At 34.0% G+C, this 13,655-nt stretch overlaps 1 protein-coding gene across 9 annotated transcripts in view; it reads right to left on the bottom strand.

Moving 5' to 3' along the window:
- COL11A1 (collagen type XI alpha 1 chain) overlaps nt 1-13,655 on the bottom strand; it is a 217,187-nt gene that overhangs the window by 17,610 nt on the left and 185,922 nt on the right. For all 9 annotated transcript variants that reach the window (XM_086717705.1, XM_025933656.2, XM_086717706.1 and 6 more), the window contains 5 exons: nt 13,025-13,078; nt 11,950-12,003; nt 5,927-5,980; nt 5,694-5,801; nt 5,181-5,234 (listed from right to left, as the gene is read on the bottom strand). In XM_086717705.1, the coding sequence (XP_086573831.1) occupies nt 5,181-5,234; nt 5,694-5,801; nt 5,927-5,980; nt 11,950-12,003; nt 13,025-13,078 (324 nt within the window). The remainder of the gene's footprint in view (nt 1-5,180; nt 5,235-5,693; nt 5,802-5,926; nt 5,981-11,949; nt 12,004-13,024; nt 13,079-13,655) is intronic.

The following is a 13,655-nucleotide window of genomic DNA, read 5'->3' on the forward strand; positions in this document are numbered from 1 at the left end:
ACCACCCTTTAGTTGAGTAATCTTGGATCTATTACTTATTATCTCTGAGCTTCATTTATGAAAGTACTCTAATAGTCATAACTGTGTCATAATATAATAAAAAGCAGACCTGCAAAATTACTGTATAAATAGTGAATTATAACATAAATATTAATTACTGATATTTGTTTTTTTTAATATTACAAACAGTTATCAATCAGCCCTCTCACCACATTCTAGTAGTATAAGCTAAAATGACAAAAAAGAAAAAGAAAGAGGAGGAGGAGGAGGAGGAAGAGGAGGAGTATTGGAATTCTAATTATTCAGGCTTAATGAGAAATATGCTAGACATTATTTGTGTTTACAATGCATCTTTCTTTCTTTTCAAATTTTAGAGACAGAGTGCAAGCATGGAAGTGAGGCAAAAGGAGGGAGAGAGGGAGGGAGAGAGTGAGAGGGAGAGAGAGAGAGAGAGAGAGAGAGAGAGAGAGAGAGAGAATCCTAAGCAGGTTCCATGCTCAGTGCAGAGCCTGACATGGGGCTTGATATCATGACACTGGGATCATGACCTGAGCTGAAATCAAGAGTCAGATGCCCAAATGACTGAGCCACCCTGGGGCCCTATAATGCATCTTAAATCATTTCTATAAATGTACATAAAGGAGTTAGAGGAAATGAGTATTAATTCCTAGAAGCTAATAATTTCATATGAACTTGCAAACTTTATCTGAGGACACATTTACCAAGAAAAATCAGTTTCTTAACATTTTCATCAGTTGGAAATAGAAATTGGTAACGTTATGCTATTGATAGCAGTTATAAATAACCCTCCAAACTTGGGACATATCAAAAATATCAATTCTTCACATAAAAAGATTATTCCAAGTACATATTTTCTATTTCTTATTTAGGATATTGTAAATTGAGAAACCCTAGGGAAATACATAATTCATAAGTTATAAAGTGAAAAGGAAAACAGGGATGATACATTATTAAGTGCCTAGAATATACAATCAAACATTTTCCCCTGCAGTATTATATGCTTTACAGGATATTTGCTTTGATATGCATCTCAAAACTCTAGTGCATTGATGTTGAAAGAAACTGCAGATCTTGCACTTTATTTAGAATGTCATATTGTGAAAGAATGTTTAATTTGGTAAAAAGCAAATGCTTTGCTGTTTAAACCTGTTTAATCATTATGGAATACTACACATCTCAAACCTATTTACAGATAGTTTAGATGTAGCATTAAAAAACAAACAAACTGCAATTCAGTAAGCCATCTACCATTTTTTCAGGCATTTATGGTTTGAAATAATGCTGTCAGATATTTTATATTTATCAGTATGTGAAAAGAAGGGACGTATGATTATACTGTGGTAATTTTTCATCTCTTTTTTAGCTATTTTGGAACAAATAGGTTCATCTAATAAAAGAACATGAAATAAAATAAAGTGAAAGCTCAAAACTCAAACAGATGCTAATCCTACCTTCAAAACATAAAAATTAGTTTAAAATTATGAAATCCTGTTAATTTTGACTGTACACACAGAGAAGAGAACGTAGCCACAATTTCTGTTCTCTTTAAAACACTGTTTTATTCCATTTAGTTTTTGTTGACTACATACTCAAAAATCATTGATTCAACTTAAAAAAACCCTCAAATAAAATTCTTATATAATCTCATCATTGTCCTTAGCTTTCTGTTAGCGCTCATATGTACTAGTCTATCCTCTCAGTTCCATATGGTGATTCTAATTATATATGCACCTAAATTTCATGCATATATAGAAGTTTAATTTTTACCCTGAGAAATGTCTAACTTTGAAAGTGAAAAATATATACTGTACCTTATCTAAACTCTAGTATATCTAATTACACAGAGGGGGCAAACACCAAACATATTATCATCCTAAAACTTTTAGAAGATGTTTCATTCCTGCCCCAAAGAATTTCCACTCCAAAGGTTGATATAAAATTGTATATAAAAGACCTATAAAATATCTTGGCAAGTAACAGTAAGTGTATAAGTAAGTGTATAAATACTCTGATAAAACAAAAGCCAGAGAAAACAAAACAGCACCCACACTGCTCCGTTAGATAGAGTGCAACTGTCTAACTGGGTAGCTGCCTGTCCTGAATGATAAAAGCAGAGCAAGTTGTACTTACTGAATAGAATAGCGAAGTAGCATTTAAAAATTGGGGAAAGGGGATTGTCGTGGTTTTGTTTGACTAGTGGACCCTACAGCAGGAAGTTTCAGGCAGCTTCTAGAAGAGGAAAAGAGACCCAAAGGGTAGCTGCAGAAATGCAATGATAACAGACTTCTGAAATTTGTGTAGACGTGGATGTGGGTGTGAATATATTTATAATTATAATGAGGAGAAAACACATTATGGAGGAAATATTCACATGAATTTCACATGGATTAATTTCAGAGACTAATGCCAATTTGTATGGGTTTTAAGACGTCTCTTGTTTTTACCTCCCACATTTTTAAGCCTCCCAGACACATTTAAACCCCTCTCGTCCTTATTTAATAATCTTACCATATTTCCTATGAGGGAAAGGTCCCCAGAGGAGATGGCATTTTAACAGTTCTACTCTGAATATATTTAGCAGCATTCTCTGCTTGATTCTATTATAGTACTTACCACTTTATACTCTAACTGCTGTAAGTCAGCATAATTTATTTGTTGGTCTTTTCATTTGCTTCAACAGTGTCTTTCAAAAAAATTTATTAATGGTATATATGCATGAATGAGGTCAAATTTAGTTTTTTTTAAGTAATCTCTACCCCCAGGGTGTGGCTCGAACTCAGGACCCCAAGATCAACAGTTGCATGCTCTAGTGACGGAGCCAATCAGGTGCCAAAAATTTAGTCACTTTTCACTAAGAATATGAAATTGTTTCTTTTTCAAAACACTATTTCATTCAATTAATAATTCTTTGGTGCTCCTAATGCCAATTATGGCCTAAGTGTTTTACATATAACTCATTTAATTAACATAAGACCCCCATGGGGTAAAAATATATTAATAATCCCATTTAATTCAATTAAACTTCATAACATCCCATGAGATAGATGCTATTGATATTCTAATTTTTCAGATGAGGAACCTAACACTTAAAAAAATAAATAACTTTCCTGGGGCACCTGGGTGGCTCAGTTGGTTAAGCATCTGACTTCAGCTCAAGTCATGATCTCACTGCTCATGAGTTCAAGCCCTGTGTTGGGCTCTGTGCTGACAGCTCAGAGCCTAGAGCCTGCTTCAGATTCTGTGTCTCCTTCTCTCTCTGCCCATCTCCCGCTCACACTCAGTCTCTTTCTCTCAAAAATAAATAAACTTTACAAAATTTTTTTTGAAAAAAAAATAACCTTCCTAAAGCAAGTCAGTGGTAGTATTTGTTTGTGAAACCAGGGAGTTTGGGTTCAGGGTCAAGGACCTTAACGAATAACCATGATCAAAAATTGCCTACTAAAGTTTTTCATAGCTGAGTTGAAAAGTTCATTAAATTGCCATAAAATGCATCTTGAAGATGGTTTCTCTGACAGTCCTCACTTCACAAGGACTGACTAGCATTTTCATTAAAATTAGATGTCATTGTCAAAGTGGTTGATGCTATGAGAAAGCTGCAATATATTCACATAAGTACTCTCTGAGAAAACAAGCATCCAGAGAAAAGCAAGTCACCTAAACTGCCAAATTCCGATGCCTTTCATTTCACTCTGCTTAAAAGGGTTTGAGTTGTTCAGTCCCTTGCTCTGTAAACTCACATCTATCGGAGAGTCAGAAATATAAACTTTTATAAGCTGGAATCAGGTGGAATGTCTGATGGTTTTAATTTTAATATTATCTGAAGGAAATCTCCAGCATGATGTTTTTTATTTCATCTGGATAAAGGTCAGAATACTTACTGGAAAATCTGAAATAACAAGAAAAAAATCTCTGGCAAATTTTAAGTCTACATTAAGGCGCATTTTTTTTTTTTTTCCAGGCACTGACTCTGCAGTTAGGAATTTACCATATCTAAGGAGAATTCCCTAAATAGTGGTGTAGACGGGGAACTCACCCAGCTTCAGCCAGGCTCCTGTTATGCTGAGGGGGTCACCTGCAGATGTGATAATCTCCGGCTTGAGGTCACTCAAAATTTGATAATGTTTATCCCTTTACTAAAATAAATGATCTTTAACTTTCAATGACAGTTAAAAAAATAACCTCTGTAACACTTATGAAGTATTTGGTATATATTGTGGCATTTTTACTAAAAGGAATGACCCACATTCCTCCTCATAATTAAGATTATGAATATCAGTTTTGATGGCTCTCTGAGCATCTATCTGTCAGGTAATTAATATATTCATGATAAGAGGTATTTTTGTAAAATTTAAATTGGCATAAGGAGGTGTTTGACTATTTGAACCAACATGCATCACACCTACATAATGCTGTATGTGTTATTTGCTGTTTTGATTAATCCCTTCATGCATAACTATTTTTGGACAATGAATTTCAAACACCTCTACCATAAGACAGAATCTGTCACCCAGAAGACAATGATTTAAGGCGAGACTTGGATTCTCACTTCTGTCCAAATTTTGTAGGGAGGATAGCCTTGGCACCTATAATAAACTCCCATCTATGAACAGTATGCCGGTCAACAAAGTGCTCTGTTGGATTTATAAAGCCATGTTTGAACACAGGGTTGATGATTGTAACCCAGCTTCAGTTGTAATAATTATACCTTTCTCCACTAATGGAGGTTAATGTTTTATCTTTCAGCCTGTGTGACTCACGAAGAGAACAATTTATTTGGTGAAGGAATCACTATGTGCCTGTGCCAATGTCATTCTTTTAAATGAAGTGCCAGGAAACTAAGTGTAATTGCATGCATTTGGGGGAACTGTCCACATTTGGAAAAGAACTGGCTGGGCCATTAGTGGCATTTTATTCAGAGTGGAAATATTTTTTTTTCTTCTCCAAAGGACAAAAAGGAAAGATCTGATCAAGGGGAAAAATTTCCAAATAACCCATCCCTTAGGATTACTTTCCTCTTTTTAGGTCTAAGTAATATGCTTTCTGAAATATTGTACGAAATATAAACTATTTTGTAAGACACAATTTTGGAAATTCTAGCCTGTAAACAATTTTGCTTCTGGAGCTTTCCCTTTCGAAGTAACAGAAAAGACTATACTCACCATAGGACCAGGAGGCCCATCTTGACCTGCAGCTCCAGGGAGACCTTGCTCTCCCTATGGAAAATAAACACAATTGATTTTTTGATTAACAAAAGCATACATATTTCTTCATTTCAATTTTGGAAACACAAAAAGAAAGCAAGAAAACATCATCTATGAATTCCATCCCATGGAGAACATCTACAAATGTTATAAGCAATTTTGAGTGTTTTTACCTTGTGTGTGCATGTCTAGATGGATACATGTATAAAAACTTCATATTGTTGAGTTCTTAGGGTTGGGTTTTCTCTTCTGCCTTTCTATGTTGGAATTCACCATGAACTTACTAAATAAATGATATCTTTAAATATTTTAAGAATATCTGACTTTAATGATTACATGACATTTACTGAATTCCTATGAGACATCCACACGATTACTTATGAAATAATGCTGTCATAAATATTTTCATTCACAATTTTTTGGAAATGAAACATTATTTTCAAAATGGCGTCTTTTAGCACAGGTGCTTACCACAGGGCCAGGGATGCCCCGAAGACCCTCTGGACCAGGCTTTCCAGCAGGTCCCTGAGGACCAACTGGGCCAGTTTTTCCAGGTGGGCCTTCAGCACCTGCTTCTCCCTGTTAGAAATAAAATGTTTGAACACATTAATAATGAGAAAAGACATCCTGTATGCTATTAAAAGTACTGAAATGGGTATTGTTCAATGTATAAGCCTTTCAAACATAATACTTGTATATCTTACCTTGGCGCCTTTTTCTCCTTGTCTTCCCTCTGCACCTGCTGCTCCAGGAGGGCCCTATAAACATAAAAGTACACGTAAAATATATATCGCATATAAGAGTAATGTAACTGAGGACTTATTCACAAATACTCCAGTTTAATTTGTAACAGATTCTAATAGGGACTGCGTATAGCTATTTAGTTTAAAATGCAATGAGAAAAATCAAAACCCTTTTATATAAAAACTTTCAGTTAGAATAGTAAACATAAATGAAACACACATTGACAGATAATCACACATCAATGTAAGGAAACAGTAAAGATAATTTCTTTAAGAAAAGCTGATGACTTAGTTACCCTTAGTGTGTTAAATACTCAGGTATCATTTATTATGTTGTATAATTAGGAATGCATGTATCAGATTTCACTTTCATCCTTAAAGGTATTTTAAGATTGACTCCTTTTTTATTTTTAGGCTCCTTTCTTAATCATAGAACATCCATATGTTATGTATACATTCTTATAGGATCATGTCCGACTGAGAGCATCACATTTAAAATCTTGACTGTCAGCAGAAATTTTATTTTCATTTTCTGGGACTATGCAATTCACATAAATAAGTGGCATAAATATAGTTATCACTTTTTAAAACCTAATATTAGAGCAAGAGCAGAAAAAAAAATCTTCACTCTCCATATGTCATCCAAAAGCTTATGAGGATATTCTGGTGTTTGCCTGACTTTTGTATAGCTGCACAGATTGCTATGGAGAGATGCTAGTTACTTCTCTGTTTAAAGCTATTCATAATACTCCTCCTTGACTATATAGGTATCTTTGTAAGATATCTGTCTACCCAATTCTCTTTAGTTCTTTTTTCATTAGCTTTGTGACTTTTAACAATTTATTAGCATTCCTGAACTTCATCCATAAAATATTACCAATAAAAATTCTCTTGCAATAGAATTGTTGTTAAATTTAAATGAGATAACACACGTAAAAGTACTTTTCAGGCTTTCTTGGGTAGTGGTATCAAACACAGATACGGAATCTGGGGCTTAAGGGCATAAAGCCTGGACTCAGATTTCCTGACTTCAAATCCTCGTCCCGGGCACCAATTAGCCTTGTGATCTCTAGAAAGTTATTCGCCAGGTCAGTGCCTCAGTTTATTTCTCTGCAAAATGTGGATAAGAATAGGAGCTATTTCCTAGAGTCATCATAACAACTTAATGAATTGATAAAGGTAAATGGCATATAACAGTGTTTGGGACATAGAAAACACTGAACAAACATTGGCTTTGGTTCTATCATTGGTAACATTAGCAAATATAATTATTATTATACATTAATGTATTTTACCTATACTTTTCACCATGTTGGCAACCTAAGAGTCAGGTCTAACAAAATAAGCTCTCAAAATACACTTGTTGACACCATGTCAACAAATTATTTTTTCCATGCATGCTGTTTCTAATACCTGAAAAATATAAATTCTATGTTTGCAACAACTTGTTTTAATTGGAAATTTTTGAGTTGGCTAAAAAATAATATATAAGATGATCCTGTAGTATATAATCAGATTTTGATACCTGATATTCATATTTCCTTCTTACATTTATATAGTCATCTGTGAAATATAAGACATTTCTAAACCTTGTAACAAAATGATGAGAAAAAAATCATCTATAATCATTTATATTACATGATATAACATTCAAAGAAAGTATCAAAGAAATCATTTTTTCAATTATAACATAATTGACACATCTAAATTTTGTTTCTATTATATTGGATCCTCATGTCATTTTTAGTAACATTTCAAATCAACAGAAGCTGGGCACTTGGTTTGATAGCTTAATAGAAGCACAATACAAATGCTTTTGGCCTATAGAATGACCCCCCAATATACATTTTCAATTCATTCAAAGACATAGAAGATTTACAATTTTGTTATAAAACATTAATTTACACTCATTAACTGAGTTTTTATCACTTAACAAGCATTAAGATTCAATTTAATGTTGAAATTTTCTGCTCAAGTTCAAATATAACCACAGAAGGTTTAAAAAAGAAACTTCATGATCTCTAAGAAACTGCATTTCCTTTTTCCCCAGACTCTCTCTCTCTCGTATTCCATCAGTTACTTCAATTTTGTAATGAATTGTACTCAAAATCATCAACTGAGATTGAGGTTGGAGGTTGGGGAGAGTAGGGGAGATGGTGTTAACTGGTGAAAATAAGGTGCTGCAGGAGGAAGACTCCTCTCTTTCAGGTGCCATATTAATATGCTAATGGTGAGCACAAGCTAGTCTTTAATTCGGTCTTTTAAATTCACATTTAAAAGGAGTATCAAGCACTTCATCAAACTCGGAGCATTCTGTGAACTCATTTATCTCTGAGAGAACCAACGAATATAGCATAATTTTCTCAATATCATCATGGTAACTCTATTGTGCCTCAACCAAAAGGTAGGAAATGTATATATTTTGAAGCAGTCTCTTGAGGCAACAGCATTATGCTAACATTAATATATGCTTAAAACTTAAGTGCTTCTTTTTAATTTCATGCTATTTATGCAAGAGGATTTCTGTATAGAAGCATAAACTTCAAATAATTTAATGTTAAAATGTCATAAGTTATTTCGGTGTGATGTTTAAGATATTAACATATGCAAACCAAAACAACCATAATGACTGTGATTTTGGAAATAGAAATTATGAGATTCAACTGAACAATGGGCTTTTCCTTATTCTGTCCTTTTCCTTATTCCTTATTCTATGAAACTTCATAGAAGTTTCCCTTAAACTCGTGACATAAGGGTATGGAATTTTTCGAAGGACTGCACTAACACACATGAACATAAAGAACAGAAGATTTATAAATATCTAGCTTTGGAGAAAAGCTAGTCATCAGCTGTCTAAAAATGTAACAAAAATACTGCTTTTACCACAAAGGAGAAAAGACAATCTGAGTTTGAAGAGCCTAGAGAATTTAAACACGAGTAAACTACAACACAGCCACAAAATTTTGATTCAAATAGAGTTTCTCCATCCCAAAAGGACTTCTTCCTTCTCTGAATGAACGTCTGATATCTGTCACGGTGGAAATCCATATTAAATGGATTTTCTCTGTTCTTTATCTCATTTTTCCCATTTTCATTTATTTCTTATATAATTTTTCCAGATGGCACAGAGTGTTTTTTTCTGTTTTGTTTTGTTTTTTTAAAGAAAAACTGGGATGAAAACACACTTTTTCTAGGGGAATATGAAGTTTCCTTTGAAAAAAATTAATAGTGCATATGGACAAATTCTTGTCTTACTTACTTCTCATATATCTGCATAAACAGATGGGCAAGGACTTAATCTAGTGAACTACCTGCTGTACTTTCATGAGTGTTCTGATTAGAAAATGCCTCCTAAAACATAATACAGTAAAACAGGCCCCAGTTAATTCTCCACCAGTAGCCATGGTTACACAGGATTTTCTTCACCATGAGAAATATACTTCCTATAAAATACAGAACATAACCTCTCCCCACTATTCACATTTTACAATATTATTCTATAATTTATCTCTTCTTCCATTCATGTAAAAAATATTTAAATTGTCCTTGTGTTCCAGAAATGTACACGGAGAATACAAAAAGATAAAACACCAAAAGAATAAAAAAAAAAGGACAAAAAACAAAAAACCATGAAATCCTAAGGAGTTCATGAAGTTTCATTATGAAGTTTCATTTCTGAAGAGAGACACCAAAATTAACAAAGATAGTACATTATAAAATGTGCAGAGATGAGGTAGGTATATAAAAATAGGCACAATGTTGTAGTTTGACAGTAGGGAAGGCTTTCCCAAGAATCTAATCTCTGATCTGAATCTTAGTGTGGGTTAAATGTGGAAGGGATGTTTCCTTTTAACACTTTATCTTTTGACCATTCACATTCATGCATAAACACATAAGGATGGAAAGAATATATAATGAGAATATATGCACATATATAACAGCATGTATGTATGTAATAAGAATATATATACTATATGGTGTATATATACAGGTTAAAGTTTTGTCTGCATTTCTGTTAATACTGGAGTCTTTAGAATTCCATTTAATGGTGCATTTTGAGCAGTTTCAAGTTATCATGTTTAAATTATTTTAGTGACCTCTAGGAGGTTTTTCAATAAAAGAGTGTGGACCTAGCTCTTGTTTTCAAACAGCTATAATGATAACTTGAGTATCAAAATTCCATGTTTTATCAACACAAACCATACAATCTTCTAGTGCCTTAAGGAAATGTACATTTATTCTCTAGTATTACAAATACATGACAGAATGTACATGTACTACAAATGACAACTTAATTTTCCTACTTGTTCAATAACTGTTAGAATGTTGTTTCTCAGTATCACTGCCACTCGTAACATTCTGGTCAATATTCTATTAGGAAGGTTTAGTATCATTTACTCATCCATCTAGAAAGTTTTAATGGCATTCAGACTGCAGGCAAAAATAGGAAGGAGATCTCAAAAATCATGTTACACTTTGTAATTACTTTCTAAGAATAACAGCCCAGTGGTTGCTGTGTGAGACATTTTTTTTTTTCTACCAAGACCATGCTTCAGGGCTGTCAACAAAACAAAACAAAAGCAATAAGAATATTATTTAGAATATAGTTAGAATATAAGAAGAACAGGGAAGGTGGAAGGTTAAAAAGCACTTGGTCAATGAAGAAACAAGTGTATTCAGGAAGATGTTTAGTATAAAATAAATTTATTTCTGGCAAAGGAAAATGTTTATAAATATTGACTCAAATTTATATTGCTGAAGGAGAAAATTAAATTCTGTCCCTACTCTGTGAGAATGTGGAGTGTGAAAATCCCACTAAAGCAAAACTACCATTAGAAAACCACAGTAGTTCCAATGGCTCTGTGCCTTTGGATTACTGAAAGGGGAATGAACCTAAGAAATACATTTTGATGTTTACCACATATTTTGTTTGCAGGTAGGTCAGAAAATAGACTAAAGGAGGGATAGGAGAACACTGGATAATGACGTAAGTATTGTAAGAGGCAGGTCAACAGAAATGGTTTCATTATGAAAACAGTACAGTAGTAAGAAAAAGTTAATCTCCTATCATCCACTGGAGCCAATATTTTTTTTTCAATATATGAAATTTATTGTCAAATTGGTTTCCATACAACACCCAGTGCTCATCCCAACAGGTGCCCTCCTCAATACCCATCACCCACCCTCCCCTCCCTCCCACCCCCCATCAACCCTCAATTTGTTCTCAGTTTTTAAGAGTCTCTTATGCTTTTGGAGCCAATATTTTGAACAAGATCTATTTATTTACATTTTGCTGTAGTGTTTTGTTAAAATCCTGCCATGGTTCCAAATCAGAGAAGTTTGACGGTGTCAAGCAAGCGAACATTACATGCTGATTCCTGGGCTCTTTCTATTGATAGTTGCATTCAGATTTTTGCAATGTTTTTAGCTAGCAATGGACTTTGGCATCTCATCTCCCTGTAGTTGAAGTTCAGGGTTCCATCAGTCTTTTACAACAGACTGCATTTGTACAGAGGGGAGACCTAAGCACAGAGAAGTGGGAAACTACTGTCTATTGTGACTGATTAAATCTGTCACTAAAGTATGTTCCATTTAAATATTTTGACAAATGTAAGAAATTACCCTCTTCTCTAAGACTTATATTTTTTCAGCATCATTATAATATGCTGTCTACAGCTTAAGAATATTATGTTTATACACATAGTAGATGAGTGGATGTTTCAAATAAAGAATTTTATTTTTTAAAAATGTTTATTTATCTATTGAGAGAGAGAGAAAGAGTACATGCATGTGCATGTGTGAGCGAGTGGGCAAGGGCAAAAAGAGAGAGGGAGAGAGACAACACCAAGCAGGCTCTGCACTGTCAGACGCCAGGCTCAATCTCATGAAATGTGAGATCATGACCTAATCCGAAATCAAGAGTAGGATACTTAACCAACTGAGCCACCCAGGTGCCCCTCAAATAACAAATTTTAAAAACTTACTCTTTTTCCAGGAGGACCTGGTGGGCCAGCCTCACCAGATGGGCCAGGTGGACCCTATAAAATGTGAAAAATAGCTTTTAATTGGGCATTGTTTTATGGTCCACAGCATTGTTTTCTAAATCTGGACCGAATCCAAACTTCTTCATCTCCCCACATCTATCTTTCCCGGATAATCTCAGCCGTATTTCAGATTCCTAAACTTCCTCTAGATATCTATAATTAGAGCTAGTAAATTCAGATGGAAAACTTTTTCATAGCTGGAAGAAAGTGACTCAAATTCCTTATCTTAAAACTGTGCTCTTTTTAAAAACTGCTAACTTATATCTGACAAGCAGCCAGGAGCCATACTAATTAATTGAATCATATGATTAATAACTCTTCTCTTATCACATGCATTTGTGAAACCATAAAACTGTTACTTCTTAATTTCTTCTTGTACAAAACCAGCATTCTTATGCCAAGGAGTACTCAGCATGTTGGGCTATGATCTGCAAGTCTTATCTACACAGAATAAGCCTACAAATATCCAGTGGGGATGGCTCTGGAGACAAAACTATGTTAGGGGTGTGATTTGTCTTTGGCTCCTATTTAATTTAGTGCCTTCCTTTACCTCTTCCCTAAATACCCATATGTGGCCAAAGCCCCTGTTGAGTCATTCTCAAAGTAAAACAAAATAATAGTGATAGTCCAATACAATGCGGAGTTCATTTAGGTTAGAAATTGAAGTGCAATCATGCTAATGATAGGCTGATAACATGGCTGTCTTCATTTAAGCCTTATTTGTGTTTTTAAAATAACTTTTTATTTAACACAAATGGATAGATACTGAATTTGACATAATACAACAAAATCATTAGTATGGCACCACTACATTTTTTATTATGAAGGTTGCTTGTATTTCTTAAATCACATCGAGTAAGAAACTCCACGTAAGTTTGAACTGAAATTCAATGATAACTGACACTTCTTTCAGAAAAATGTGTACCCACCTAGCTATGCTTTTGAAAGTTTGATTACTTCTTTAAAATGTCTTGAGACTGTGTAAAGAGTAAATAAAAACAGTGTGCTTAATTACCGGTTGACCAGGATCTCCGTCTTCACCCTTGTCACCACCAACACCATCTTGACCCTATAATGGGCAATAGAAAGTGAACACAGATATTTCTCACTATGAATTTGCTTTTATTAGAAAAAAAGGGTATGATATCCTATCTGAGTCCCTGAGATAAATGATTACTAAAGGGACAAATAGAAGTATTACTAAAATCTTTCGATTGTATTTTAAGGATTGTGGTATCTCTCACTCTTCCGACAAAGATTTGTGAAACTGCGACCACATCAAGTTTAAAATACAGTGTGTTGTTAATACAAGAAAAGAAGAGGATGGAATTAGTGTAGAAGGCCAGTGGATCTGTTCACCATGAACAAATACGGCGGTTTGAGACAGTATTTGCACCAGAGGAGACACAGAAATAAAAGCAAAGATGCTGCAACTTTGAAATAAGAGTAATGTTGCTACTCAGATAATCAGTTCATACAATGCAGCAAAGTCTGGAAAACTAACCTAAATGAAGAAAATAATCATGCAACAGAGGTCTAAATGTCTTCAACTATATGGATTTTATAGCTGCAGTTTACATTTTCTTTTCCTTTCTATTTTTGGGGGTCCAATTAAGTAATCAAGAATTTAATTATTAACAACCAAG

The sequence above is a fragment of the Puma concolor genome, chromosome C1 (assembly GCF_028749965.1).
Source record: "Puma concolor isolate L17-30 chromosome C1, mPumCon1.1.hap2, whole genome shotgun sequence".
In the NCBI taxonomy this organism is placed as follows: domain Eukaryota; kingdom Metazoa; phylum Chordata; class Mammalia; order Carnivora; family Felidae; genus Puma; species Puma concolor.